The sequence below is a fragment of the Lissotriton vulgaris genome, chromosome 8 (genome assembly GCF_964263255.1).
Source record: "Lissotriton vulgaris chromosome 8, aLisVul1.2, whole genome shotgun sequence".
Lineage (NCBI taxonomy): Eukaryota > Metazoa > Chordata > Amphibia > Caudata > Salamandridae > Lissotriton > Lissotriton vulgaris.
This window is the reverse complement of record NC_141696.1, coordinates 1547691696-1547717672: the sequence shown is the minus strand read 5'-3', so window position 1 is coordinate 1547717672 and position 25977 is coordinate 1547691696. Positions and strand designations below refer to the sequence as shown.

Sequence of the window (25977 nt, the reverse complement as noted above, 5' to 3'; positions counted from 1 at the left end):
TATTTCTACTTTTATCTGTTCACTAACTGACCACTAGGCATAAAAAATCATAAAACGTCTTCCCTCATTTACTACATCAGTGAGTTTGCAGGCAGTGACTTACAATTGATGAATGACTGAAGCATCCTACATATTTTATGTTGTTTTTCCTGTGTTTGAGTGCTGGTGGAAATTTAGAGATGTTGAGCTAGCAAAGCCCATTTGCCTTCACTGCATTTACATTTTTTTCTTCTGTAGGTCTACAATGATAGCTGGTTAGGACTCCTGCTTGAGTAAAGCTCTTTTCACAACCACTTCATGTGTGGTTTTTTTCTGTTTGTGTTTTAGCTTCTGACTCTTCAGACGTGTGGATTAACTAAAGCTCTTTCAGAATTCACTACATTTGTATGGTTTTTCTTCTGTATGTCATTACAGACAGATGGTTAGGTATGATGCTTGAGTAAAACCCTTTCCACATCCTCTGCATGTATAAGGTTTTTCCCATGTGAAATTAAATGATATTTTAATTTATATAGTGACTACCCAAAGGTGTTTAGGTGCTAGTGCTCCGTTGGGTTGGAAAAGAAAAGGACAAAAGAATAAAAACACTACTTGTTAAATAGCCATATTGTTAAGGTTTTACGGAAAAGGAGAAGCTGTGTTTTTTCCTTAAAATCTGGTGGCATGGAGTTCCATAGCCTCATAGTACCAGCTACAAAACTTCTACGGCCCCAGGTACCTCTAATGGCTTTGGTATTCCCATGGTTATGAGCGGAGGATGATCAAAGGGTTCTATCGGGCACATACCACTGGAAACTTTGCTTAAAATATTTAAATTATGGGCTCAACCACTGAAATGCTTTGAAGGCAAAACTGAGAAACTTGAAATCAGTTTTTTATAGGAAGCCAAAGCAACAAAGGAAGAGCAAACAATACAGATTGATATTTAGAAATGGCCAATAGTAGCCGGGCAGCTGCATTTTGAAGAGTCTGAAGTTTATTTAAGAATTTTTTTTAATATTAAGAAAAAGTGTGTTGCAGCAATCAATTTTCGACTAAATAAGTGCAGAGACCACAAATTTATGGGATAAAACAAAAAAGTTTCCTCAATAATTTTAACGTAAAATAAACAAGGGGAAGTGATTGAATTCACATGTACTTCGTAGGAGAGGTTATCCTCAAAGTAAACTCCAAGATTGTTTACTGAGGGGACTGGGAAAGAGAGCTCTCCTAACTCCTGTGTCCACCATATTGTTGACCAGAAAGATGTATTCTTTCCAAACAACAGAACCTCCGTCTTACCCGAGTTAGGTTTCAGGCAGTTGCCGGACATCCAATTCCCAATTTCACGCATACAGTCATGGAATCTGGGTGCTCTGTCATCTAGATTGCTGACAAGAGAAACCACAATTTGAGTATCATTGGACACCACTTTATTAGATTGGCCAGAGGAGTCACATAGCCACAGGGCTAAGAGAAGAGCCCTGTGGTACCCCGCAAGGTAGTGAGAAGGAAGTGGATTTAAAACCATTAAATTCCACCAGCTGCTCTCTGTCAGAAAGATAGTATTTTAGAAGTGTTAATACTTTTCACCCAATATCTACAGCGAAGTAACGCTGCAGAGAGGTCTAATAAAATCAATGCTGCATTTCCTCCAGTGTTTTAACTTCTGAGGCGGTTTTTGAGCTAGTTTGGTACTATGCTGGCTTCTAAAGCCTGGAGAGCCATAGGACAAAGAAGCTGCTGCCAGAGAAGGACTAACATCCTCCTCTTCAGCCCTCTCTTTGACAGAAAGGTTAAGAGAAAATGTGTTGTACACTGCTTCAACTTTATTTTGAAAAAGTCAAGTCAAGTCAATAAATTTATATAGCGCGCTACATACCCAGAGGGTCTCAAGGCGCTTGAAGAAGGGTGGGGAATTACTTGTCAAATATCCACGTTTTAAGTTGCTTTCTGAATGCTAGGTGGTTCTGAGTAAGGCGAAGGTGAGTGGGAAGTGAGTTCCAGGTTTTAGCTGCCAGGTAGGAGAAGGATCTACCTCCCATGGTGGTTTTGTTGATGCGAGGTACAGTGGCAAGGGCTTGGTTGGAGGATCGTAGCTGGCGGGAGGGGGTGTAGAAGGACAGTCGTGTGTTGAGGCATTTGGGTCCGATTTCGTAGAGTGCTTTGTGTGCGTGGGTCAGGAGCCGGAAAGTAATCCTCTTATTGACGGGGAGCCAGTGGAGGTTTTTCAGGTGACCAGAGATGTGTTCTTTACGTGGGATGTCTAATATGAGCCTGGCTGAGGCGTTTTGGATGCGTTGGAGTTTTTTCTGGAGTTTTGCGGTGGTACCGGCGTAGAGGGTGTTTCCGTAGTCCTGTCGGCTCGTGACCAGAGCATGGGTGACCGTTTTTCTAGTTTCGGTGGGGATCCAACGAAATGTTTTTTTGAGCATGCGAAGAATGTTGAAGCAAGATGAAGAAACGGCGTTGACTTGTCTGTTCATCGAGAGGGAGGAATCCAGGATGATGCCCAGGTTCCGTGCGTGGTCCGTCGGGATGGGTGCTTTTCCAAGGGCTTCTGGCCACCAAGAGTCATTCCAGGCGGAGGGGGAGGTGCTTAGGATGAGGACTTCTGTTTTGTCTGAGTTCAGTTTCAGACGGCTGTGCTTCATCCAGTCGGCTACTTCTTTCATTCCTTCGTGCAGGTTGGTTTTGGCAGTGTTAGGGTCTCTGGTGAGAGATAGGATCAGTTGAGTGTCATCGGCGTAGGAGATGATGTTGAGGTTGTGTTGGCGTGCGATGACCGCGAGGGGGCTCATGTATACGTTGAAGAGGGTGGGGCTGAGTGAAGATCCTTGTGGTACGCCGCAGAGGACTTCAGTGGCCTCTGACTTGAATGGTGGAAGGCGGACTCTCTGGGTTCTTCCGGTGAGGAACGAGGTGATCCATTCCAGTGCTTTTCCTTGGATTCCGACGTTTCTGAGGCGTTGTAAAAGGGTGCTATGACAGACCGTGTCGAAGGCTGCGGAGAGGTCGAGGAGGATGAGGGCGACTGTGTCTCCATTGTCCAGTAGAGTTCGAATGTCGTCTGTTGCTGCGATGAGGGCGGTTTCAGTGCTGTGCTTGGCTCGGAAGCCGGATTGTGAGGAGTCGAGGGATTTGTTGGTTTCGAGGAATGCGGCGAGCTGGTTGTTGACCGCTTTCTCGATGACTTTGGCCGGGAATGGAAGGAGTGAGATAGGGCGGTAGTTTTTGAGTTCGGTGGGGTCAGCTGTGGGTTTCTTCAGGAGGGCGCTGAGTTCGGCATGTTTCCAGCTTTCCGGGAAGGTTGCGGAGTTGAGGGAGCAGTTGATGACGTCTCGGAGGTGCGGTGCTATAATGGAGTCTGCTTTGTTAAAGATGTGGTGAGGGCATGGGTCTGTGGGGGATCCTGAGTGGATAGAGTTCATCAGACGGATGGTGTCCTCAGTGGAGATTGGCTTCCAGTCATTGAGGATGTTCAAGGGGGGTGGGGGTCCTGCAGGGGGTTGGGTGGGTTGGCCATCGGGTCGGTTGTCGAAGCTGTTGTGGATGTCTGCAATTTTGTTGTGGAAGAATGAGGCTAGGGAGTCGCAGAGGGCTTGAGAGGGGGTGATGTCGTTAGAGTTGGCTGAGGGGTTGGTAAATTCCTTGACGATGTTGAATAATTCCTTGCTGTTGTGGGCGTTGCTATCTAGTCGGTCCTTGAAAGCAGCTTTCTTGGCATTCCGGATCAGTTGGTGGTGTATGCGGGTGGCGTTTTTGAAGGCGTCCTTGGTGCTGGTGGTTGGGTCTTTTTTCCAGGCCTTCTCGAGGGAGCGACAGAGTTTCTTGGATTTCTTAAGATCATCGTTGAACCAGGAGGCCTTCTTGCTGCCTAGTTTAATTTGTCGCTTTTTCAGTGGTGCTAGGGTGTCGGCGCTGTTGGATAACCATTGGGTGAGGTTGGTGGCTGCTTGGTCGGGGTTTGCGGAGTGGGCTGGGGGGTTTAGAAGAAGCGATGAGGAGATCTGGTCGATGGTGATTTTGTTCCAGTTTCTTTGCAGAGTGGGTTGGGGGTGGTTGTTGGATGTGGGCTTGTTGTAGGTAAAGTGGACGCAGCTGTGGTCAGTCCAAAGGAGAGCTGTGGTGTGGCTGAAGGAGACATGTTTGCTGGAGGTGAAGATAGGGTCGAGTGTGTGACCTGCGATGTGGGTGGGGGTAGTGACAAGTTGTTATGAGTCCGAGGTTGGCGAGGTTGTCCAGAAGGGTGGTGGTGTTGCGGTTGTTATTCTTTTCAAGGTGAAAGTTGAGGTCTCCCAAAAGGATGTAATCCTCGGAGGGGAGCACGTGTGGAGTGATGAAGTCTGTGATGTCTTCACTAAATTGTGCGCGGGGTCCTGGTGGCCTGTAAAGGAGGGTGCCTCTGAGTGTGGTCTTGGGGTCGATGTGGATCTGGAAGTGAAGGTGTTCAGTGTTGGCGAGATTGACGTCTGAGCTGGTTGAGATGCGGATGGATTTCTTATGGACGATAGCGATGCCTCCTCCTGTGTGGCCGGTACGGTCCTTACGAATGATCTTATAGCCTTACGGGATGGCAATGGTGATGTCTGGGGCTGAGGAGGCGTTCATCCATGTTTCTGTTAGGAAGGCGACGTCCGGAGAGATGGTGTCTAGTAGATTCCAGAGGTCGATGGCGTGCCTGTGGACTGAGCGGGTGTTGAGCAGGATGCATTGTAGGTGGTTGGGGTCGGATATCTGTTGTGTGTTCGTAGATGAGGAGTTGTTCTTGGTGCCGTCGAACTTGCAGGAGTTGCAGGAGAAGGGTCCATGGGTGTGTCCAGGAGCGGCTTGGACGCAGTTGCGGAGACGGCCGGGGTTAAGGGCTAGGAGGGTGGTGGCATCGTAAGTAATGCGGGTGGTGTGGGAGGTACGGGGGCCAGGGGGTCTGGCGCTGGGCGCGGTCCAGGCGTAGACGGGCTTACCTTTGGCGCACCTTCGGCGCGGCCAGGGCGCGTGGACGCTGCGCGTTGGGACATCTGCTTTAAATGGATAGCGGAGGGGGCGGAGCGTGGGAGGGTCAGCTGGGAGGCGGGATCAAGGTGCAGGGAGGGTCTGCAAGGGGTCACAACAAAATGGCTGAGCATAAACCAGTAAACAAATACTCAGGCAGCAAGAGCTTAATTTACGCACACAATGTTAATTATAAAGCAATTGCAGTGGCACTAAAGCTCCCAGGTCACGAGCGCTGCGCAGGTCAGTATCAATACAAGTGCCAGTAGTACGACACGAGCGCTGTCCACAATCAATCAATTTAAATAGGAGAGAGGCAGTAATACAATAATAGCGCCGGTAGTACGAGACAAGCGCTGCCCACAATCAATCAATTTAAATTCTAGCGCTGCACAGAAAGCTTTCCAGGAGAGAGGCAGTAACGCATACGATACCAACAGGAGGGGGAGGTGGGGGGAGCGACCGTTTCTGCGAGGAGCAGGACGGACACAGCTCTTCACGAGGGTGAGCACAGGCTCTACCTCTGTGGGTGGGAGGGTCAGCTGGGAGGCGGGATCAAGGTGCAGGGAGGGTCTGCAAGGGGTCACAACAAAATGGCTGAGCATAAACCAGTAAACAAATACTCAGGCAGCAAGAGCTTAATTTACGCACACAATGTTAATTATAAAGCAATTGCAGTGGCACTAAAGCTCCCAGGTCACGAGCGCTGCGCAGGTCAGTATCAATACAAGTGCCAGTAGTACGACACGAGCGCTGTCCACAATCAATCAATTTAAATAGGAGAGAGGCAGTGATACAATAATAGCGCCGATAGTACGAGACAAGCGCTGCCCACAATCAATCAATTTAAATTCTAGCGCTGCACAGAAAGCTTTCCAGGAGAGAGGCAGTAACGCATACGATACCAACAGGAGGGGGAGGTGGGGGGAGCGACCGTTTCTGCGAGGAGCAGGACGGACACAGCTCTTCACGAGGGTGAGCACAGGCTCTACCTCTGTGGGTGGGAGGGTCAGCTGGGAGGCGGGATCAAGGTGCAGGGAGGGTCTGCAAGGGGTCACAACAAAATGGCTGAGCATAAACCAGTAAACAAATACTCAGGCAGCAAGAGCTTAATTTACGCACACAATGTTAATTATAAAGCAATTGCAGTGGCACTAAAGCTCCCAGGTCACGAGCGCTGCGCAGGTCAGTATCAATACAAGTGCCAGTAGTACGACACGAGCGCTGTCCACAATCAATCAATTTAAATAGGAGAGAGGCAGTAATACAATAATAGCGCCGGTAGTACGAGACAAGCGCTGCCCACAATCAATCAATTTAAATTCTAGCACTGGACAGAAAGCTTTCCAGGAGAGAGGCAGTAACGCATACGATACCAACAGGAGGGGGAGGTGGGGGGAGCGACCGTTTCTGCGAGGAGCAGGACGGACAAAGATCACTGATTTACAAAGATCTTGACTGGCTGTAATATTTTTAGGGTCTGATAGCTTACTTAACTTCTTCACTGTTGTGAAAAGTTCTTTAGAAGAGTTCACAGAAGATTTAATTCTGCTCATGCTCACTGGATTTAGCTTTAAAAAACATTTTTATAGATTAGAATGGCTTTGTTGCGTTAGATGGTAGTTCTTTGGGGGGGTGTGAATTTACTAAATCTTCCTCCACATGCAATTCAAGAGCAAGTTTTTCTCCTACATGCCTTTGCAGATGGTTAGGACTGATGCTCAAATGAAGACATTTTCACATGCACTCCATGTGTATGTTTTTCCCTGTGCATGCACTGGAGGTTCTTTATAATTGATAAGCAAGCAATGTTTGTTACACATTTACTGCATGTGTATGGTTTTTCCAGTGTGTGTTAGTTCGTGGCTCTTTAGATGTGCAGATCTACTAAATTGCTTTCCACATTCACTGCAAGTGTAAGGTTTTTCCCCTGTGTGCATTCGCTGGTGTATCCTCACATATGATGCATCTGTAAAGCTCTTTCCACATTCACTGCAGGGGTATGGTTTTTCCCCTGTGTGTGTTAGCTTGTGGCTCTTTAGATTTTTACACGTATGAAAGCTCTTTCCACATTCACTACAAGTGTATGGTTTTTCTCCTGTATGCAATCGTAGATGGATGGTTAGGTCTGATGCTCCTGCAAAGCTCTTTCCACATTCACTGCAGGTGTATGGCTTTTCTCCTGTATGCCGGCGCAGGTGGATTGCTAGGGTTGATACGTCAGTAAAACCTTTTCCACATTCACTGCATGTGTATGGTTTTTCCCCTGTGTGTGTCAGACAGTGGCTCTTTAGATTTGAGGAATCGCTAAAGCTCCTTCCACATTCACTACAAGTGTATGGTTTTTCTCCTCTATGCCTTCGCAGATGGATGGTTAGGGCAGATGCATAAGTAAAGCTCTTTCCACATTCACTGCATGTGTATGGTTTTTCCCCTGTGTGTAGTAGCTGGTGGGTCTTTAGATGTGTAGATCTGCTAAAGCGCTTTCCACATTCACTGCAAATGTGTGGTTTTTCCCCTGTGTGCACTAGCTGGTGTATCTTTACATTTGATGCTTCAGTAAACCTCTTTCCACATTCACTGCAAGCGTATGGTTTTTCCCCTGTGTGCATTAGCCGGTGGCTCTTTAGATTTGTAGATGTACGAAAGCACTTTCCACATTCACTACAAGTGTACGGTTTTTCTCCTGTATGCCATCGCATATGGATGGTTAGATTTGATGCTTCAGTAAATCTCTTTCCACATTCACTGCATGTGTATGGTTTTTCTCCAGTATGCCGCCGCAGATGGATTGCTAGGCCTGATGCTTCAGTAAAGCTCTTTCCACATTCACTGCATGTGTATGGTTTTTCCCCTGTGTGTCTCAGATGGTGGCTCTTTAGATTTGAGGAATTACTAAACCTCTTTCCGCATTCACTACAAATGTATGGTTTTTCTCCTGAATGTATTCGCAGATGGATGGTTAAGACTGATGCATGTGTAAAGCTCTTTCCACATTCACCGCATTTGTATGGTTTTTCCCCTGTGTGTATTCGCTGGTGGCTCTTTACAGTTGATAAACGAGCAAAGCTCTTTCCGCATTCACTGCATGTGTAAGGTTTTTCCCCTGTGTGCATTCGCTGGTGGCTCTTTACATTTGATAAACGAGCAAAGCTTTTTCCACATTCACTGCAACTGTATGGCTTTTCTCCTGTATGCTGTTGCAAATGGCTGGTTAAGGTAGATGCATGAGTGAAGCTTTTTCCACATTCACTGCATGTGTATGGTTTTTCCCCTGTATGTGTTAGCTGGTGTCTCGTTAGAACCGTAGATCTACTAAAGCTCTTTCCACATTCACTGCAAGTGTAAGGTTTTTCCCCTGTGTGCATTCGCTGGTGGATCTTTATATCTGATAAACGAGTAAAGCTCTTTCCACATTCAGTACAAGTATATGGCTTTTCTCCTGTATGCCTTTGCAGATGGTTAGGTAAAGTTGATGCGTCAGTAAAGCTCTGTCCACATTCACTGCCTGTGCATTGTTTTTCCACCCTATGTGTTAGGTGGTGTCTCTTTAGATGTGAGGATCTTCTAAAGCTCTTTCCACATTCTTGGCAAGTGCATGGTTTTTCTCCTGTATGCCGTCGCAGATGAATGGTTAGGTCTGATGCTCGAGCAAAGTCCTTTCCACATTCGCTGCATGTGTATGGTTTCCCCTGTGTGTGTGTTTGCTGATGGACCTTTAGTTTTGATAAATCAGTAAAGTTTTTGCTACATTTACTGCAAGGATATGTTTTTCTCCCAGCGTGTGTTCGCTGATGGATCTTTTGTTTTTCGGAGAAAGTAAAGCTCTTTCCATTTTCCCTGCATGCGTCTGTATTTTCTGCTGTATCTGTCTGATATTTGCCCCACAGAGCTGATGCCTCATTAGAAGTCATCTTACATTTATTACACTTCAATATATTTTCTATAGAGTTGTTACTGGTGGCAGTGCAGGAATGCGGAGTTAACAAAACTCTTCTCCCACAGAACCTTTATTTTATTACTTCTCTTTTTGTTTGTTTACGAACCCTTAATTGTGTTGGCTGATGAACACTTTTCCCACATTCACTCTGTACTCATGAGTTTTTCCCTGTGCATGTTTGGTGATGCTGCTTTAGTATTAAGGAGAAGCCAAAGTTAGTCTTGCGTTGTATGTTTTTTTCTTTCGGGTTTAGAGTCTAAGCATTCGTTATATTTGGTATAAATCATGTTAATGTCTTTGCTAACTGACTATTGTGGATCCTGAACCAATAACTATATTTTAATATGTATTGCATATGTGTAGTGCTTGCAGAATATCGTTCTTAATAATAATGTTGAATAATTACTGGGATTCTTACAAACCTGGAAACATATGTATGGTCTTTCTTTGAGTAGCTGTGTCTTCAACATGCGTTTAGAATTTCCTAGTATTAGAGCAAAGAGTAAAACTCATAGCTTAGCTAAATAGTCTGTTTCTTGGCCAACAACTTATGAAATACATGAACACAAAGAACAAAACTAATTACCAAGTCTTTTTGTTCTAGAACAATGTTCTGCATTGCAAGTAGCCAAACACTTTTTTCTTTGAACCTTCAGAAGCCTGCTTCCTAATTCATGTTTTGCATACCTATTGTATCTTTCTACAGATTGTAAGGTCCAGCCAAAACAGTGTTTATGATGGACTAACACCACAGCATTTATATTATCCTGTTAGAGAGGGAGCACTGTTGTATGTACTTGAAAACTATCTAAAATAAAGGGTGGTATCTAGCATGTTTTATACTGGATGTATTTTACCAGTGTATTTTTGGTGATTTTAATTCATTTGGATGTTTTAGGTCCCGCAGCATGGATGCCCTCAGACTCTTGAAGCCGCCGGATTTCACTTGATGTTCTTGCAGGATTGGTCCGTTTGTGTACGAGATTCTTAGTCTTGTACTGAGTCGTTTTATTTCTAGTTACTGTTTGACATCATTTCTGGTTGTTTCGTGTATCAGATAGCTTCCCAGCATGGTCATATTTTCTTTATTAATCTTCATCTTATGTGCACAGGTATCGCCTGTCTGTGGATACAAAAATACCTGTAATGTTGTCATCTTTTAGCAGCAGAGTACACATTATGTCTCGATGAAATGTAAAACAATTAACACTTGGTAGCACTTCAGCCCATGTTTTTAGCTAACTGTGCCACTATAGACATTAATCATTCTTAAGGAAATCAGCTTTGATCCAGCTCCAAAAAGAACAGTCCAGTACATACCAGAGTCCACGTTCATCTGAAGAGTAGCATAGGTAACCACACATAATGGTATTGACCTTGCTGGCCTTGGTCAATGACTTTTGGCTCAATTCAATGGCACAGCAAGACAATTAATACATTTTACTTTGTCATGTTCACAGCTTAGGAAAGAATGATGTTACCTGCTCGAAACACACCTGGACCGGGACTGAGTAACGCCCACAGCCCCAGGCTCAATATCAGACCTCGTCGCACCCGCTCCGCGGGTGCCGCAGCGCATGAGGTTTCTTTCCCTGATAAGTTGGAGCTTTCAGTATGAGGCTACAAGGATATTACCTGCTGTCCTGAAACTGCGGGAGAGTTAACTGAGTAGTGCCCGCTCCCTGTTCATCCTGGGCTTGGCGAGAGACGCCGGATCTTCTGGGATGGACTTCAAGTCCCAGGACTACCTGCTCGAAACACACCTGGACCGGGACTGAGTAACGCCCATAACGGTTTTTATTATTTAAGCCACTCCTGATCCCCGCGCGGGAGCGTCCCGGGAGAAGCCCTGGACAAGGGCGGGACCGTCCAAGGCCGTCACAGGCCGGGATGGGCCATCCCTTTAACGTGCCTTATCCTGAGGCGAAAGTATTCCCAGGTGAACAAGACTGTCATTTCTGCTTGGTGTATTTTGTTGCCCGTGTTTGTATTTGTTTTGCCCACTACGCGTAACCCCCCCAACTGATAACTATGTCCCTTCGACCCGGGAAGGGGGTAAGGGCAGTGTCAAACCCCATAGGGGGCAGCATCACTGGAACATTAGATAATTTCATCACCAGAGCAGCGGTTGTTTTAGAACGGGAAATAGCGCTTACAGAAAAGCGGCTTTCCATTGAATCTTCTAGCTCAAAACGGTCCTCGATGGGTCACTTCAAGAATGCTAGAACCCCAGAACATCCAGTTAGCCTGAGACCTAGTGGTACTAGCTTGTTAGAGATTAGCACAGACCCAGACGGATGTAACATCACGACCTCGGCAAAACACCTCACTAGGTAGTAGCACATCCCTTGAAGAAAGTGGTTACCCGACACACGTCCCATGATGGCCCAAGTATGTCCCACCATAAAAAATCCAGTAATACGTCCAAACCATCCAGGGAAAAGAAAGAGGGGCGGGGGTGGACAAAAAGGTAGATGCTCAAAGGTACCTAAAACCTCTAGTAAAGCGGTAAAACTATCTCTCCCTAGTACTTCTATACCAGCTAATGCCTCCGCCACTTTAAATAGCAAACCATCTACATTTACCTCTAACGGTATAATACAGCAACCCAATCAACTGTTACCAGCTATACAGGGTGATGGAGGACTAGTTGGACAGGTAGAACAGATCTTAAAGTCACTCATGCTTCCACTCATTGAGTGACTGAAGATAATTAATGAGAACTTGGGGAAGTTACAACAGACCACCCTAGATAATACTCACATGCTGGAAAGCCTGTCAGCCAGTATGAAAAACGGGGGTCAAGTCACACAACCAAGAAAACGGTTTGAGTCCAACCAATATTCCCCACAAAAGTTGATCATAACTCCGTCTGACAATGCTAAGGAGAGAGGGAACCTGACTAACAGGGAGTACAGACCAGAGGACTTAAAAACGAAACCTCAAGGAGATGAGGGAATGTTATACTCTGAGGGAGTCTATATGAACCACCAGAAAGATAGCATGCTTTCAGGTACTCAGGCTAATGGAAATACATACACTAACAGGATAACTAGGATTGCGGACAATCTCCCCATTATTGATCTACCTCCACAATCTACCTCCATGGTGATAGTACTGGGAAATGTTCCGCCTCTCCCGCGGGGGTTAAAGAGGACTACAGTCAGCTTAAAAACAAGGTCACTCACTGGCTGTCTCGTAACACCGTAGAGGGGCACATGGTGGGGAACAACAGAATTATGGCCCGGCGAGTATCCCGGCTGGGAAGCTCAAGAAAATCTAGAAATGGAGACTGCATAGTGATAAACTTTAATAGCCCGGCACAAGTAGAAAGGAAATTCAGGGAAGTGGAGGCAGGAGTCTCACAGAGGGGTCAGGGTATAGAGATTTTACCTTTAGGCTTTTTTTACAGGACTGGGTCGCAGGGTGGACCTGAACTTGGGTATAGGAATCATCACAACGAGATATCTAACAATAGAGGTCAAATGGGGATTAACCCACTATTCTCAAGGCCCATTGAGGATTACATGAGGGGCAGATTTGGATACTCCCCGCTTCCGGTGGGCCCAAACAGATACGCAGTCCTCTCTGGTCTCAATGACTGTGACTGACTGCGTGGGAATCAAGAAATATTAAATCCCACGAACAGTACTAGCCTCATGACTCTTTACCCTCCCCTAATAGATAGCCCTGTGATAGAGCCTGTACCCGTGGAAGTTATACCAGAAAAACCTGTTGTTCTTGCAGAAGCGGGCCCCTGTGTAGCTAATCTTTCCGAAAAAACATCGCTTGATCTTCCTGGAGAGACTATCCCCAGTATACTGGAGTATACCCGGGATCACAATGTACTCTCCTGGAATATTGCAGGGCGGGCAGGAAAGGTCTCAGACCACTTATTGGTGCAGTTTGTCAGCAACTATTCAATAATTTGCCTTTAAGAGATGTGGGATGCCAATTGCAACATCTCGTTGGTGGGGTACAGAGCTTTCTTTGTCCCGGCAACAAGATCGAACAGTGGCAGAGCAATGGGAGGACTGGTTATTTTTACATCGCTGGCTTTAAGATGCAGTATCAGGGCCTATCCTTCCGACAACAGAAATATACAGGCTATTGCTCTGGGGAAAAAAGACTGCAGTCTCTGTGTGGTAAATTTCTATAACACCATTCATAAAGACGGGGCTGCGGGATTACTGAGCTGAATTATTACATCATGCAGTGGTGTGGCTCCACCAGGAAGAATATGCTCATCGCTGGCGACTTTAACGTGCACCCGTGTGGTGACCCCATGTTAAACACCATAGGGACATTGGGCTGCCCCTTGATATCGGGCCTTCACTTTGAGCATACTAATCAGGGAAATGCTCTCAATGTTATGTTAAATGAGCACGATCTATCCTCCGCGATGAGTTACGCTCCGCTGTTAAGTATACAAAGGGACCCAACCTTTAAAGGTAGAGGACTTGGATCATTTATAGATCATATATTGGTGTCCAGAACCATTCTCTCTCTTCTCCAGGGCTTTTCTATTATTCCAAGCGCCACAGCGACCATAATCCAGTTTGTGTGACTATGGGTGGGAGCCTTATGAAGAAAAAAGGGTCAAGCAGTAGGCATTAACATGCTACAACCGATTAATGGAGGGCGGTGGATCAAATGGAACCAAGTAATCCCGTCCCTTTTCCACGATACACTGGAGAACGAAGGTGCCTCGTGGAAAAGGGACGGGATTACTTGGTTCCATTTGATCCACCGCCCTCCATTAAATCGGTTGTAGCATGGTAATGCCTACTGCTTGACCCAGTAGGATCAAATGGAACCAAGTAATCCCGTCCCTTTTCCACGATACACTGGAGAACGCCTGTGCAGCAGAATTCTCTTGTTGTCTTCGTGGTGATTCTTCGGCTGTAGGAGTTCTTAAAGCTTTTGAAGGGATTGCTTCTACGGGGGGAGAAATGTTATTCGCCCCAGGGAGACCTCGTGTGGCTAGTGATCCTAAATGGTTCTGTCACCTATGCTCCAAAGCTGCGAGAGATCTCAAGGCGGCTCTGAAAGTATCCCTAAGGGACAGAACCCTGATTAGCTCACTCCGGACTACCTATAAAAATGTTCAGGCTAATCGGAAAGCGGAGTTGAAAGATGCACTATGGGGGGACCTTCTAGACCCTTTGACCTTTTTCGCACAGCTCCAGATTCTGGAACACAATCAATCGATCACCGTTTTAGTGGGAGAGGCTAAAGAAGTGGGCTCCAACATTACAGAGGATGAATGCGTGTCCCACTTTGTAAACATTTTTAAAAACACATCAACCCAGTTAGCCTTGCCTGAGAAGACGTCTGGCAAGGATGTAATGGTGTTCACAGTGAACGAAATGGAGGAGGGCATCAATAACCTTACAAATAAGAAGGCCCCCTTTTGGGCCCCGATTTTGGCAGCTGTAGGAAATGCTGCGGCAATAAAAGGATGCCCATCATCCTGAGGAGTTTCAACTATTGTCCCAGTTTTCAAAAAGGGAGATCGTAAATGAACTGCTAACTACAGGCCTATCTCCCTGATTGACTGCGTTGTAAAAGTTCTAGGGGGAGTTATACTAAAGAGATTGATTACCTGGGCTGAGGACAACCAGATTATCTCAGATATCCAGTATGGGTTTCGTCCAGGTCACTCCACTATGGCCCAATGCATACGAGCGTTTTTTATTAATCAGGTTTAGGTTTAACATTTTACATCTTTTATTAGCAGTCCCAAGGGGTTGTCATAAGGGGAAAGTGCTAGCACCCTGTGGCTGCGACAATTTGTCTCCTCAGGATCTGCTGCACTTTATGTTTTTTTGTAAATATTATAAATTCCCAAGGGCTTTTTATCTAAAACCTATTTTAAAAAAGCTAAACTTTGTGCAAGTACGTCCCGCCCTACATTACCTGCAACTGTTAAAACCTGATTGTATCCCGTTCTTGGCCGGTTTCCTGAAATGTTCATTGAAGTACAGAAAAAGCTTGGATTTTTAACCTGTTTTAGTATTTTCTTGGAATCTTTTCTGATGTCCTTGCCACTCTGTAATTGCTGAAGCAAAAACTATCATCATTGTTTTATTCTGGGTAACTTGTATCTTGTGCATTTTTAACCTAATGTCAGAATTGTATTTTGTAACTTGCACTTTTATGGTTTCTTAAAAGTAAACCGAATAAAGTACTTTTGAAATAATGTTACAATGAAAATAAAAGACAACACAACTGAGTCATTTTCAGGATAAAAAAAGATATCCTAGAAGGAATGATGATTGGGTGGCATGTAAAAGTGTATGATATCTGTACATTCACTGGCAAAGAAAGTGGCCAGGCAATGCCTATATTGTCCTAACGTGCTATTGAAGGGGCTACCACATTATAGTGTGTTAATGTTCCCTGCTGGATGCACAGAGATTAGCTATGTGTTTGATAATGGTGCGTCTATTAACTTCAACACGAATAGTTTAGAGCAGAGGCCTTCAAACTGCTCTGAGCCATCCTCAGCAAAATATTTTGAAGTTTGCCCCCCTAACTAAAATTATATTGGAAGGATTTGGGGAGTCGCAAGGGAGGAGGATGATCGCAGCAAGGAAAATGAGCCCCATGCCTACTTTTTATTGTAAAACATTCATAAATGTGATGCAGTGGGCCACTAGGCAAAAAAGTCACTGCACCTTTTTCACTAATGATGGCTAATGCCTTATTGTCGCCTCTGACCTTTGTTCACAACATGAGCTCCCATCTCACACCATCCCTCTCGTCTCTGAGATCCTCAAATGAAAGGGGTACTCAGCTTCATTTTGTCCACTCCCTTGGGCCATTGCACTAGGGAAAGTGTTGGATTGGGGAGGGGTAAAATTTAATATTTCCGCTCCAATATGTGCAACAGTATGGAAAGAGTTGGATTGCCGGAGGTAAGATTTACTATTCCCACTCTTCAGTACAACATTAAAAACATTAAAAACAAAGTATCTTGAGTACAATAAAATAATTTCAAAACAAATTAAAAAAAGAAAAATATAAATATGTACAAAAAAACTTTATATATTTAATATTAAAAATAAAACCATATAAAACGTATTACAATCTTAAGTACATATCACAAACTACAAATACTATAAATAAAATAAAAAAATAATTGTCATACAAATATATTTTTTTATTTAGTAATTATTTATGAACAAAAAATATTTATTACATACATCTAATTTAGTTACTTCCCGCCCTACCCCACAAAACTCATAACCTGCACATAAAACTTAACTTTAAAAAACAACATATTTACACTATAAATATTTATCAAACTGATTAAATAGTAAATAGTTATAGAGAGAAGCCGAGTCAGGCTGCTGTGGACCATTCAAATCGGCGAGCTGTATCCCTGGTATCGTTTACCAGTTTCAATCGTTGTTTGCACCAAACAGTCAGCAGAGAGCCAGAATCGCAGGATCGTCATTACACAATCCCACAGGCAGCGAGCAGCAAAAAAAAGGTGAGGCAAGGTATATACATGTCGGCATAAGGAGCCGGTGCAAGCCGTGATACGAGCAAGGCATCTGGTAGAGGCAGTGAGGCGGTGAGGCGAGCGCGGTTGCCGATAGAGGCAGCCGCGAAGTAAGAGCCGGGGGTGTGACCAGGAGAGGGAATCCGACTAGGTCTGCTTCACCTGAGGTCCTCCCGTGTGTTCCGCTTGCATGATTTCGCAGACTTTTGCAAAAGTGTGCAAGCTGCCTCTAATCAGCCTCAGTCTCAACCTCAGTCATAGAGTTTTAGAGACTGGGTCCTTTGAACAATCTAGAAAAACGTGTAGCGCTGATAATGTGGAATCATCGAGTATTGTTAATGCAGTAACTTTGTGAGACAAACTAGACTCCCCAACTGCTCTATTGCTCTATTGCTCTGCCTCTACTAAAGACTGGTTATCCCGCAATCACTGCAACGTGGTTTCCCTGACGGCAGCTGCACCAGATTCTCCTAGTGTTGTGCCTGGTGCGGTGTACGAAGTGGCTACACGGTAGGGGAGCGAAGGGTGCAGACAGGCTTGGGAGGGCGTGTGGATTGCGTGTGGATTGCGCAGTCTGTACCACCAGGCTTGAGTTACCTCGTGAGCATCTTGCAGTAAGGGGTTTGTTCAATACTTGTATTGCCTGGGCTAGGGCGACACCTAAGGTCCAAGACATAATAAAGCCAAAGATTAAGACAAAGTCAAAGATCAAGAGAAAAATAAAGACAAGTCAATAAAAACATTTTTGCTGGTTATATCATGAGGACTGGGAAAGTGAGGAAGGCTCCAGGGGATAAGACGCTAGCCATACGAGGCACTCTCAAACGAAAAAGACTGGAAGAACAGAATGCCAATAAAGCAAAAAGTTTTATACAAAATCCACTGATCTCACCAATCGCCTCGCTGTTTGAAAAATCAATCCAAAACAAAACTTCATCATGCGCTCGATTCCAGTATTTGAAAGACCCCGGGGATGTAGTGTTTTCATCAACGGAAGGAGTCCAGGGCCTTTTAACACCGATAGAGCCCACAACTGAGACCCATCACAGGGATACCCCAACCAAAGCCTCCTCAAACTTTTTTGTGACTCCTAATAATCCATCGAGTGATATAAGTAAACATACTGTTCAGATGGAGAGTTTATGTAACAAGGAAAAATCAACAGGAGTGTGGGAAAAAAATCATGAAGTCACAATAGCAGCATTAGTTCACAATTCCCCGTTGATCAAATCAAAGACATCCTTAAATCCGCAGTCCCAGATCTGTCAACAACTGTAAGACTGAGTCAAGCTCTTCCGGATCTAACAGAGCCTACAGCTTTTGGGGAAGCCTACAGCACGGGTTCAACGGAAGTGGCCTGTTCTAGTCACAAAACATGCTCAGTGTCAGACAAGGACGACTGGAAGGACATGTCGGTTGGGTCCTTCCCAGGAAAAGGGGAGTCAGAGGGGGGAGGAACAACCGAGAGTGTCATGGAGGTCAATCATCTGGCAGACGAGGGGCACATGGAACATCTACAGAGACCAATGGGTGCCAGGGAGTCTGAGACTTTATCATCAACGAATAATACATATCACATAAACCACAAAGAACCAACTAAGGAAGAACCCATGACTAAATCGCAAATGGACTCGGCTTTTGTGAATTTGGTTGCCCCTCTTCTAAAAATCTTGCAAACATCTGTAACAACTACGACAATGCAATCAGATAAATTGGACATCCAAATCGATCTAATGAGCATTATTGCAACCAATATTGCCGGGATAAATACAAAGCTGGACAACTTAAATAGCCTAATATCAAGAGCTCAAGCCCACACGTATCAGATACAATCCTCCTGTTTCTGTGGCCCCGTTTTGGACAAATTGCATACTCTCCCAGTCATCTTAGAACAGATTTTAACCCTAAACCAAAGATTAATTAATGCAGACGAGACGCAGGTTGGTAGGACCAGTGCCAAGCCTGAGCTAAACTTACAGGTCGATGAAAAGATTACAAAAGTGACCTGTACCAATGAGGTTAACATGGCTTTGGCTAAGACTAATACAGGTGATGTCATTGACATAATAGTTGAGAACGACGCTGGAAACAACGAGACCACAAAGCCAACGGTAACCAAGAGACAAAGGAAAAAAGAGAGGAAAGCCAGAAATAAGAAAAGTGGGGTCATTCCAAACAAGGATAGTGGATTATATCCAATCTTTTCGAATTTGAACCAATGTTTGCCAAAATCAACTGGTAAATCTGAAAGCTAGACAGAGTCAATAGCAAATAATGAAACAGCTAAAGGAGGTAAATCAGTGTCCAAAACTGCTGATAAAAACCTCCAGAAATCCGACACACTTACTAATTCTAAATCTGTGGGAAAAATACAGCAAACCGAGACGGTTGGCACAAATCATCAACCTATTTTAACACCTAAAATCGTTGTTTAGAGACCATAGCGATTTAATAAGCTCGACCCCCTAAGAATAATCCATATACGGCGGAAGAAATAATTAAAAGAATCAAAAAAGGAAAAACAAGTGGGGCGCCAGGCCCGAATGGCATCCCACAAGCGGCGTATAAATATGCTCCGGAATTCTGGGGACCTTGCCTGGTGCAACTGTTCTCAGACGTACAGAACATGAACCAAGTACCAGAGAGTTGGAAAGGATCAATATTTACGCCAATTTATAAAGGTGGGGACAGATCCTTAGCAAACAATTATCGTTTGATAGCATTGCAGGACATAGAGGCAAAATATTTTGCTTCTCTACTCTTGGATGATTTGGTCGCATGGTCTAGTGAGAAAGAACTGATTCCCCTAAATCAAACGGGGTTCAGGAAAGGGATCGGAACAACAGCAAATATCCTATCCATAACTATGATCGCGGAGAAGTGCACGAGTAGAAAACAGGATCTGAACATGTGTTTTATAGATCTTCAGGCGGCCTTCGACAGTGTGGATCGTAATCTGCTGTGGGCGAAATTGAGATCATGGGCAATTCCTGAGTGTATCCTAAAGGGTTTGTTGCTATTTTATTCTGAAACTTGGTCGCAAGTAAAAATTGGTGATGGATCACGACTGTCGAGAAAAGTTCCAACAACTATCGGCCTCAAACAGGGGTGTGTTCTTGCGCCACACTTATTTAACCTCTTTATCTCGGATCTCTCTGCGAAATTGAACCACTGCAATGCCCACCCACCAAAACTTGGCGATTTACAGCTCACGCACTTGGCTTATGCAGACGACATTGTCCTCCTGAGCCTAACAAAGGTGGGGCTAACCAGATTAGTAACGGAACTGTCTGACTTCTTGATGGCAAACAAGTTGTCATTAAACATTTCAAAAACTAAAACCATGTTGATTACTAACCGCCGTGGATTGCATCATGATATATGGTTAAAAGGAAAACCTCTAGAGAAAGTCTCGGTTTACAAATATCTGGGATTTTATATAGATGACAAACTTAACCTAAAAGAACAGAAGAACTATCTGACACAAAGAGCGGGTGCTCTGATATTTGGACTAAGTACCTTGGCAAAAAAATTGGAAGGGCCATCACTCAAACCCCTTCTAACCGTAATGGCAAACAAAATCCTCCCAACCCTGACCTATGCAAGTGTGGCAATGCACGGAAAGGATGCCGATCTACTAAACATCCTGACAACTAAAATATACAAAAAAGTATTAAGTCTCCCACGCACGACATCACCAGCGCAATTGCGACTTGAATTTGGACTAAAAAACGAAATCCCGGGGAGACAATACTCGTATATTAAGGTCTGGTATCAGATCAAGCAAAAAGCAAGTAATAACAATCTGAATACCTACCTATGGCAAGAGTTTAAATCCCAAAAGAATTCCAAAGCAAATCAATTTCTCATGCAAGCTTTGGAGACAACTTGCTCAAAAACCCTATGGGATAATAATCTGTCATTTGTTGTCCTAAAACAGACCCTAAATAAAGTGGCCCAACTTCGTTCGTTAATCTTGGACAAAGAAGTGTTCTCCCATCGTTCGCACTCATGGGCTGTGATAAATGGCTATAAGACATTGACAGCTGCAAAATACCTGGAAACAACTTATTCTATTTTTATTAAGAAAAAGCTGATGGCGTTGAGACTTGGGGACTTTCCCACACGAGCAAATGAACCTGCCTAGAAATTGCCTGACAACGTTTCTTGTCGACTGTGTGGTAGCCCTAAAGAGGACCTAATACACATAATTTGTCACTGTAAGATGCTATCCAAGGAACGGTCACACCTAAAGGAAAGTTAACGGTCCATGAAACTACGAACATGTAGATCAGCCATTATTGGAAGCCTGGATACTACTGCTCCAAGAATACACTGCAAGCTGGTGAAGTTCTTGCAGGCATTTGAGAAACGTATAAAAACAATATGAACAATTAATGCTTTGAATTTTTTAACATTGTAACATTTTTTAGCGACAAATTTATAAATTTTATAATTGTGTGTGACATTCATCATAATTGTTATGGTTTTAATTAACTAAACAAAATTTAAATTAAAAAATTAAAATAGTTATAATTAATTCACTTCCCACAATATACCCCCAAAAAACACGCTCGTAAAATGTTAAAGGAAATTATTTACACAATCATCAATTTAGTAATTAATATTTATAAAAAAATTAATTACTTATAAGTTATTTACTTCCCCCCATTCCCCTATAAAACCCACAACCCACATCAAAAATACAGAAAAAAAATAATTGCACAATTAACAGTTAATTATCAATTAAACACTTATGAAGAACTAAATATTAATTAATTAACTTCCCATCCTTTATCCCTATAAACCTCCCAACCCACACCTGCAATTAAACTTAAAAAAAAGAATTACGCAATTAAAATAACTGTCAATTAATAATTGATAGTGTTTAACAATTAATTATTACCCCCTTGACCGCGGTGCAAATTCTGCTGCGGTGCTGAGGAATTAATGAGTGGGCGTGTTTCGTACAGCCCCTGGCCGTCCTCCGCACACACCCACGCAACGGGTTAATTTAAATACATTTTCTTCCTACCCATTACCCCTATTTTTCCGACAACCTGCACCAAAAAAATAAGTAAACAATTAACATATTTATAACTTACTTAATATTAATTAACTAATTATTCAATAAAAAAAATTACTCACTACCCTTTACCCCTATAAACCCTACAACCGGTACATAAAATGTACATTAAAAAAATTAGCACAATTAGCATGAATAAATATATATAAATTAAATATTAAATGAAAAATAGTCATAGATGTATTAGAATTAAATTACTTTCCACCCTATACCCCTATAAACCCACAACCCACTACGGCACTAAAAATCACAAAAATTAATTAAATCTAATAATTATTAAAATGTAACAAATATAACTAAAAACAAACAATAACTGCACAAAAATTTACATCATATACATTTAAACTATATACTAATTAAATAACTATTTTAAACTATAATTTTAAAAATCTATATAACTTACCTCAAAATCAATATTCTTGACAACGATATCCCTGCTGACTATATATTGCCATATCATGATATTTTAGTATGGTGATATTTTGTCTGAATACTAGGCCAATCATAGCTCGCCTACTAAATTGTCAAGGATGGTAAATTGTTCTGCGTGTGTCCATGGAACAGCAGACCCTGTGTTATACCATACCAGTCTTCTCAAACTTCACTGTTGCTGAGCAGGCTGCCCGGAGAGATTTTCTGCCTATCAAGCGTTTCCTGATGCAAATGGACACAAAGTACTCGATAATATGCCCAGCCACGCTCATCCTCTTAACAGAATGCAGGCGTCTGGTCTCGGCTGCGAAATCGTCAATTAACGAACATGAGTACACTTTATCCAGAGGGCACTTTTGTTACTCCACAGCAGACCCTTCAGGGGTCTAATGCTACCTTACTGGACACATTCACATAATATCAGCTGTACTTAGAACACTTCATGACTGCGTCCCAGTGCACCCCCTACATTTCAAGTACTTGAAACAATGTTCATGTCCCCCAATCCGCACAGATTGATAACTAGACTTTATGCTGAAATGCAGGCGACCTCACCGGTGTGCATCCCCCGAACTAGACAGGAGTGGGAAACGGATCTGGCTCTTAATTTTACTGATGATCAGTTCTTTTACTGCGCTCAATCTAGAGCCCCCTCTCCCAATTACAGACTGCGCTTCTACATTTAAAAGTTGTGCATACCACACCGGTGAGATGACACAAATGGGCCTACTCGAGGATGCACACTACCTGCGATGCTCGGTGCGCGCTGCCTACGAAGCTCGGTTCCCCAAGGAGGCTCTCTCCGACGTGTGTGGAGCTGCTTCAGCATACAGCACTCATTGTCCGAGACCTTCGACAAGATATAGGGTATTGTTGAGTATGTGATTGAGCGCTCACTGCGAATTGCACTACTGGGCTATGTCAGAGATGTCTCTTCTGAGGTGTGTATAGATTAAGTTTGATTCGCCTATTATTAGCAAAGCATAGGGCTGCGATGCATTGGGGCCGATGTCACACTCCAAAAAGGGAGGATTGGCTACACAATGCAGCTTATTGCCAGGAACAGCTGTTGGCATATTATGAATTGATGCTGGTGCGTAGCCCGACCCAAGGACGTTTGGCCCCCCACCGAGAAGTGCATCAGAGAGCACAAGTTAATAAGGGGGATAGCAAAACCACTGCGAATGGGGGGCTCCATATAGGCAGTGAGCCCTACCTGCGTGTGTGAACACAGTGGCGTTAACTGATAGCACTGTTTGATGCATCCGCATATCTTATGCATAACATTCTGTTTATTTTCTAATGGCTGGGTGGCCACCTCCACTTCCCTGAGAAAGATATATATTATTTAAATGTAATATTCCCAGAAAAAGGGGGCAGGGTAGGGGATATGTAGCCACTCAGCAGTAAGAGAAGAAATGGAAAGTTATGGATGACCCTTGAGAAGAGTAACACCAGAGGAAAGCAGTTGAGTCGATCTGGGGGGCAGAGGAAATAGTGTGGGGTCTTCTTCCATACACCAGGAGGCTATTTTCTTGCATGCTATAGCTACAACAGCTACTCCAAAGCAGCCTCTTTTGGTTAACCCTACTCTACCGACCCAATGCCCTGTCTGTTCCCTGTCATTGGTCATGCATTAATGAGGTGCGGGTGAGTTTTCTTGGCTGTTTCCCTAGGGTGGGTCTGCTGGAGAAGGCTGTAAATGTACGCCCAGGGTGTGGGCGGGATAACACTGGGTTTATGAGATCCCCTACTGCAAGACCTCAACTATCAAGCTATAGAGGGATGAGCCATAACAGCATCTATATCCCCAGAAAAACACAGGATTTTCTGGCCATGGCTTACCTCACACAAGTCCCCATGTTGAGCCCAGATATCAGGGAAGACAAGGATTTGTTAATCAACCAAGTGACCCTATGGTTCCAAGAGGTCAACACTGCCACTTGATTATTAGGAGTGACATTGTAAGTGCAGGAAGAGTTACTTCCCCCTGGTTGATGGTCTAATGGGCCTTGACTCTTGAACTATTCCTTTTGGAAATACTGGCATACAGATAACATATCAAGCCCTGAGTGCATCACAAGGGCCATGCAGTTGTGGGGATGGGACAAAAGTGGGGATTGCTGGGAGTTAGAGTACCTGCAGGGATTTCCCTTGACTGAGCCCCAAAGTCCCTCTTTGCAGTGTCATGGATACAAGGGTTCACGGGGAGGCTCCATAATCACTTGTAACCACATCTCTAGTATCGCCTGGGTCTTCCCAAAGAGCTGGGGGTAACCATCCAGTGCCCATTTGTTAATGTCTGTCTACACAGGAGCTCCAACAAGTGATTAGTTTCCCCATTGTTAGCACCGGCTTGGCAGTCAATTCGGAACTTGGCTGACGAGGATGGAGTAATTTACTCAGTTGCCCTGAGGGAGTAAAAGCCTGTCCTCAAAATGATGAATCCGGTCCTAAATTATCAATGGCAACTAGACCGTGCAGATGTGCATGAATATGTACCGGACAAAGAAGAGGTAACATTTATATTAACTGATAAATGAGCTATCAAAGTACACCTTTCCAATTGGCTTGAAGGATGAATCTAGGAAAGTCTGATAACTAAAAACTAAGGAAAACAAGTGCTAAATTTTGACGCAATGTCACAAAGTTGCAGCACTGCATTGCGTCAATGGGAGTGTGAAAAACAGTGTTCTATCTACCAAGATATGGCACTGTTTCTCTGTCACCCAGCCCTGGTGCACTTCAGGCTGCCATCCACCAACACTCACACACACCTGTGCACCATGGTGCAAGAGGGTGTGCATTCTACCAGGCATAGGTTTTATACTGATTGGAGAGCTTTCCTGTTCAAAAGCTATTCTTTAATATTTTACCTACTTTGTATGTGTGCTGTATTATGCAGCACACATGCAAAGTTTGAAAAGCATAGAGAAATGTAAACTGTTCTCCTCCGTTATGCCTGCCTCAAGGAAGCATAATGTTTGGTGTACATCTTTGGCTAAAACTGCGAACTGAAGTATTTGCATCACAACCTATGGGTGGTAAAATGAAAACGCCAACTTCCCACCTGTGGAACAAACCCTCGAAGCAAAGTAGCGCACAGTGCTACGTTTCATCACTTTGGTCAACTTTTCAATGAAACCCCTGATTTGCTCTACAAAGTAAATACCACCAAAACACCTTGCTCTGGGTTTGCAGAACGCAAACCAGACAGAGGGAAGTTGGTGGGTCAGTGCGTGCTGCGGTGGCTAGCTGCCGGCCCCATGGGACCAATTGGGTGGAAAAAAGGAACAATGATATCATGGTGATTGGCAAAATAGCTGAATATTGATGCACTTCCTAGGAGTCTGGAACAGGGGTGTCAGACAGAATGGCATTGTATGCGGATGAGGTCCTGACATTCCTTGACAAACCTCAGCAGTCAGCTCCCCGGGGTCCTCCAGATCACACAGATCTTTCGGAAATTCTCAGCATCCTCATCAACAAAGATAATTCCTGTGTATCTCATTGGATGCCACGCTTCACTGTTGGAAAGGGCAGGGTGTGTGCAGTTCTTGAGAAATGTAAATACATCAGGGTATACATTACAGAGGATATGCAGAAGGCCCAAAACAGAGACATTCAACTGCAGCTGATTCACATGACCAGGGACCTGGAGTTCTGGTCAGCACTCCCTCCCTCCTTCTTAGGGTGCTCCTCAATGTATTTATTTATTTATTTGCAGGTTTGTATAGCGCTAGGAATAGACTCCAGCAGGAGTATCTCCGCGCTTGAGACAGCTGGTACGCAAGTAAGAGCAGTAGCATTGAAATTCTAAAACCCTCTGAAACAGATACCTAATTCTAACACAAAAGACTGGCTTAGCTAGTATTGACTAAACAAGAAAGTTTTCAATTGTTTCCTAAAAAGGAGATGGTCGGGGCATTGTCTCAGTAAAAGTGGAAGCGCATTCCACAAAATAGGACCCACCACAGACAGGGCCTTACCACCCAATCTAGTTCTACTGATCTTGGGTGCACTCAGCAGCAACTGTTC

The 25977-nt window shown here is 44.0% G+C and overlaps 1 protein-coding gene across 2 annotated transcripts in view; it reads right to left on the bottom strand.

Moving 5' to 3' along the window:
- Positions 1-6407: 6407 nt before the first annotated feature.
- LOC147700342 (uncharacterized) overlaps positions 6408-25977 on the bottom strand; it is a 44606-nt gene continuing 25036 nt past the window's right edge. The window contains exons 1-2 of one of the 2 annotated variants that reach the window (XM_086935711.1): positions 8574-8785; positions 6408-8404 (exon numbers count right to left, since the gene is read on the bottom strand). In XM_086935711.1, coding sequence (XP_086791837.1) covers positions 6795-8404; positions 8574-8649 — 1686 coding nt within the window. In that variant the 5' untranslated portion in view covers positions 8650-8785 and the 3' untranslated portion in view covers positions 6408-6794. Of the gene's footprint in view, positions 10035-25977 lie in introns of those variants that run through there. The other variant, XM_086935710.1, reaches the window with a different exon arrangement.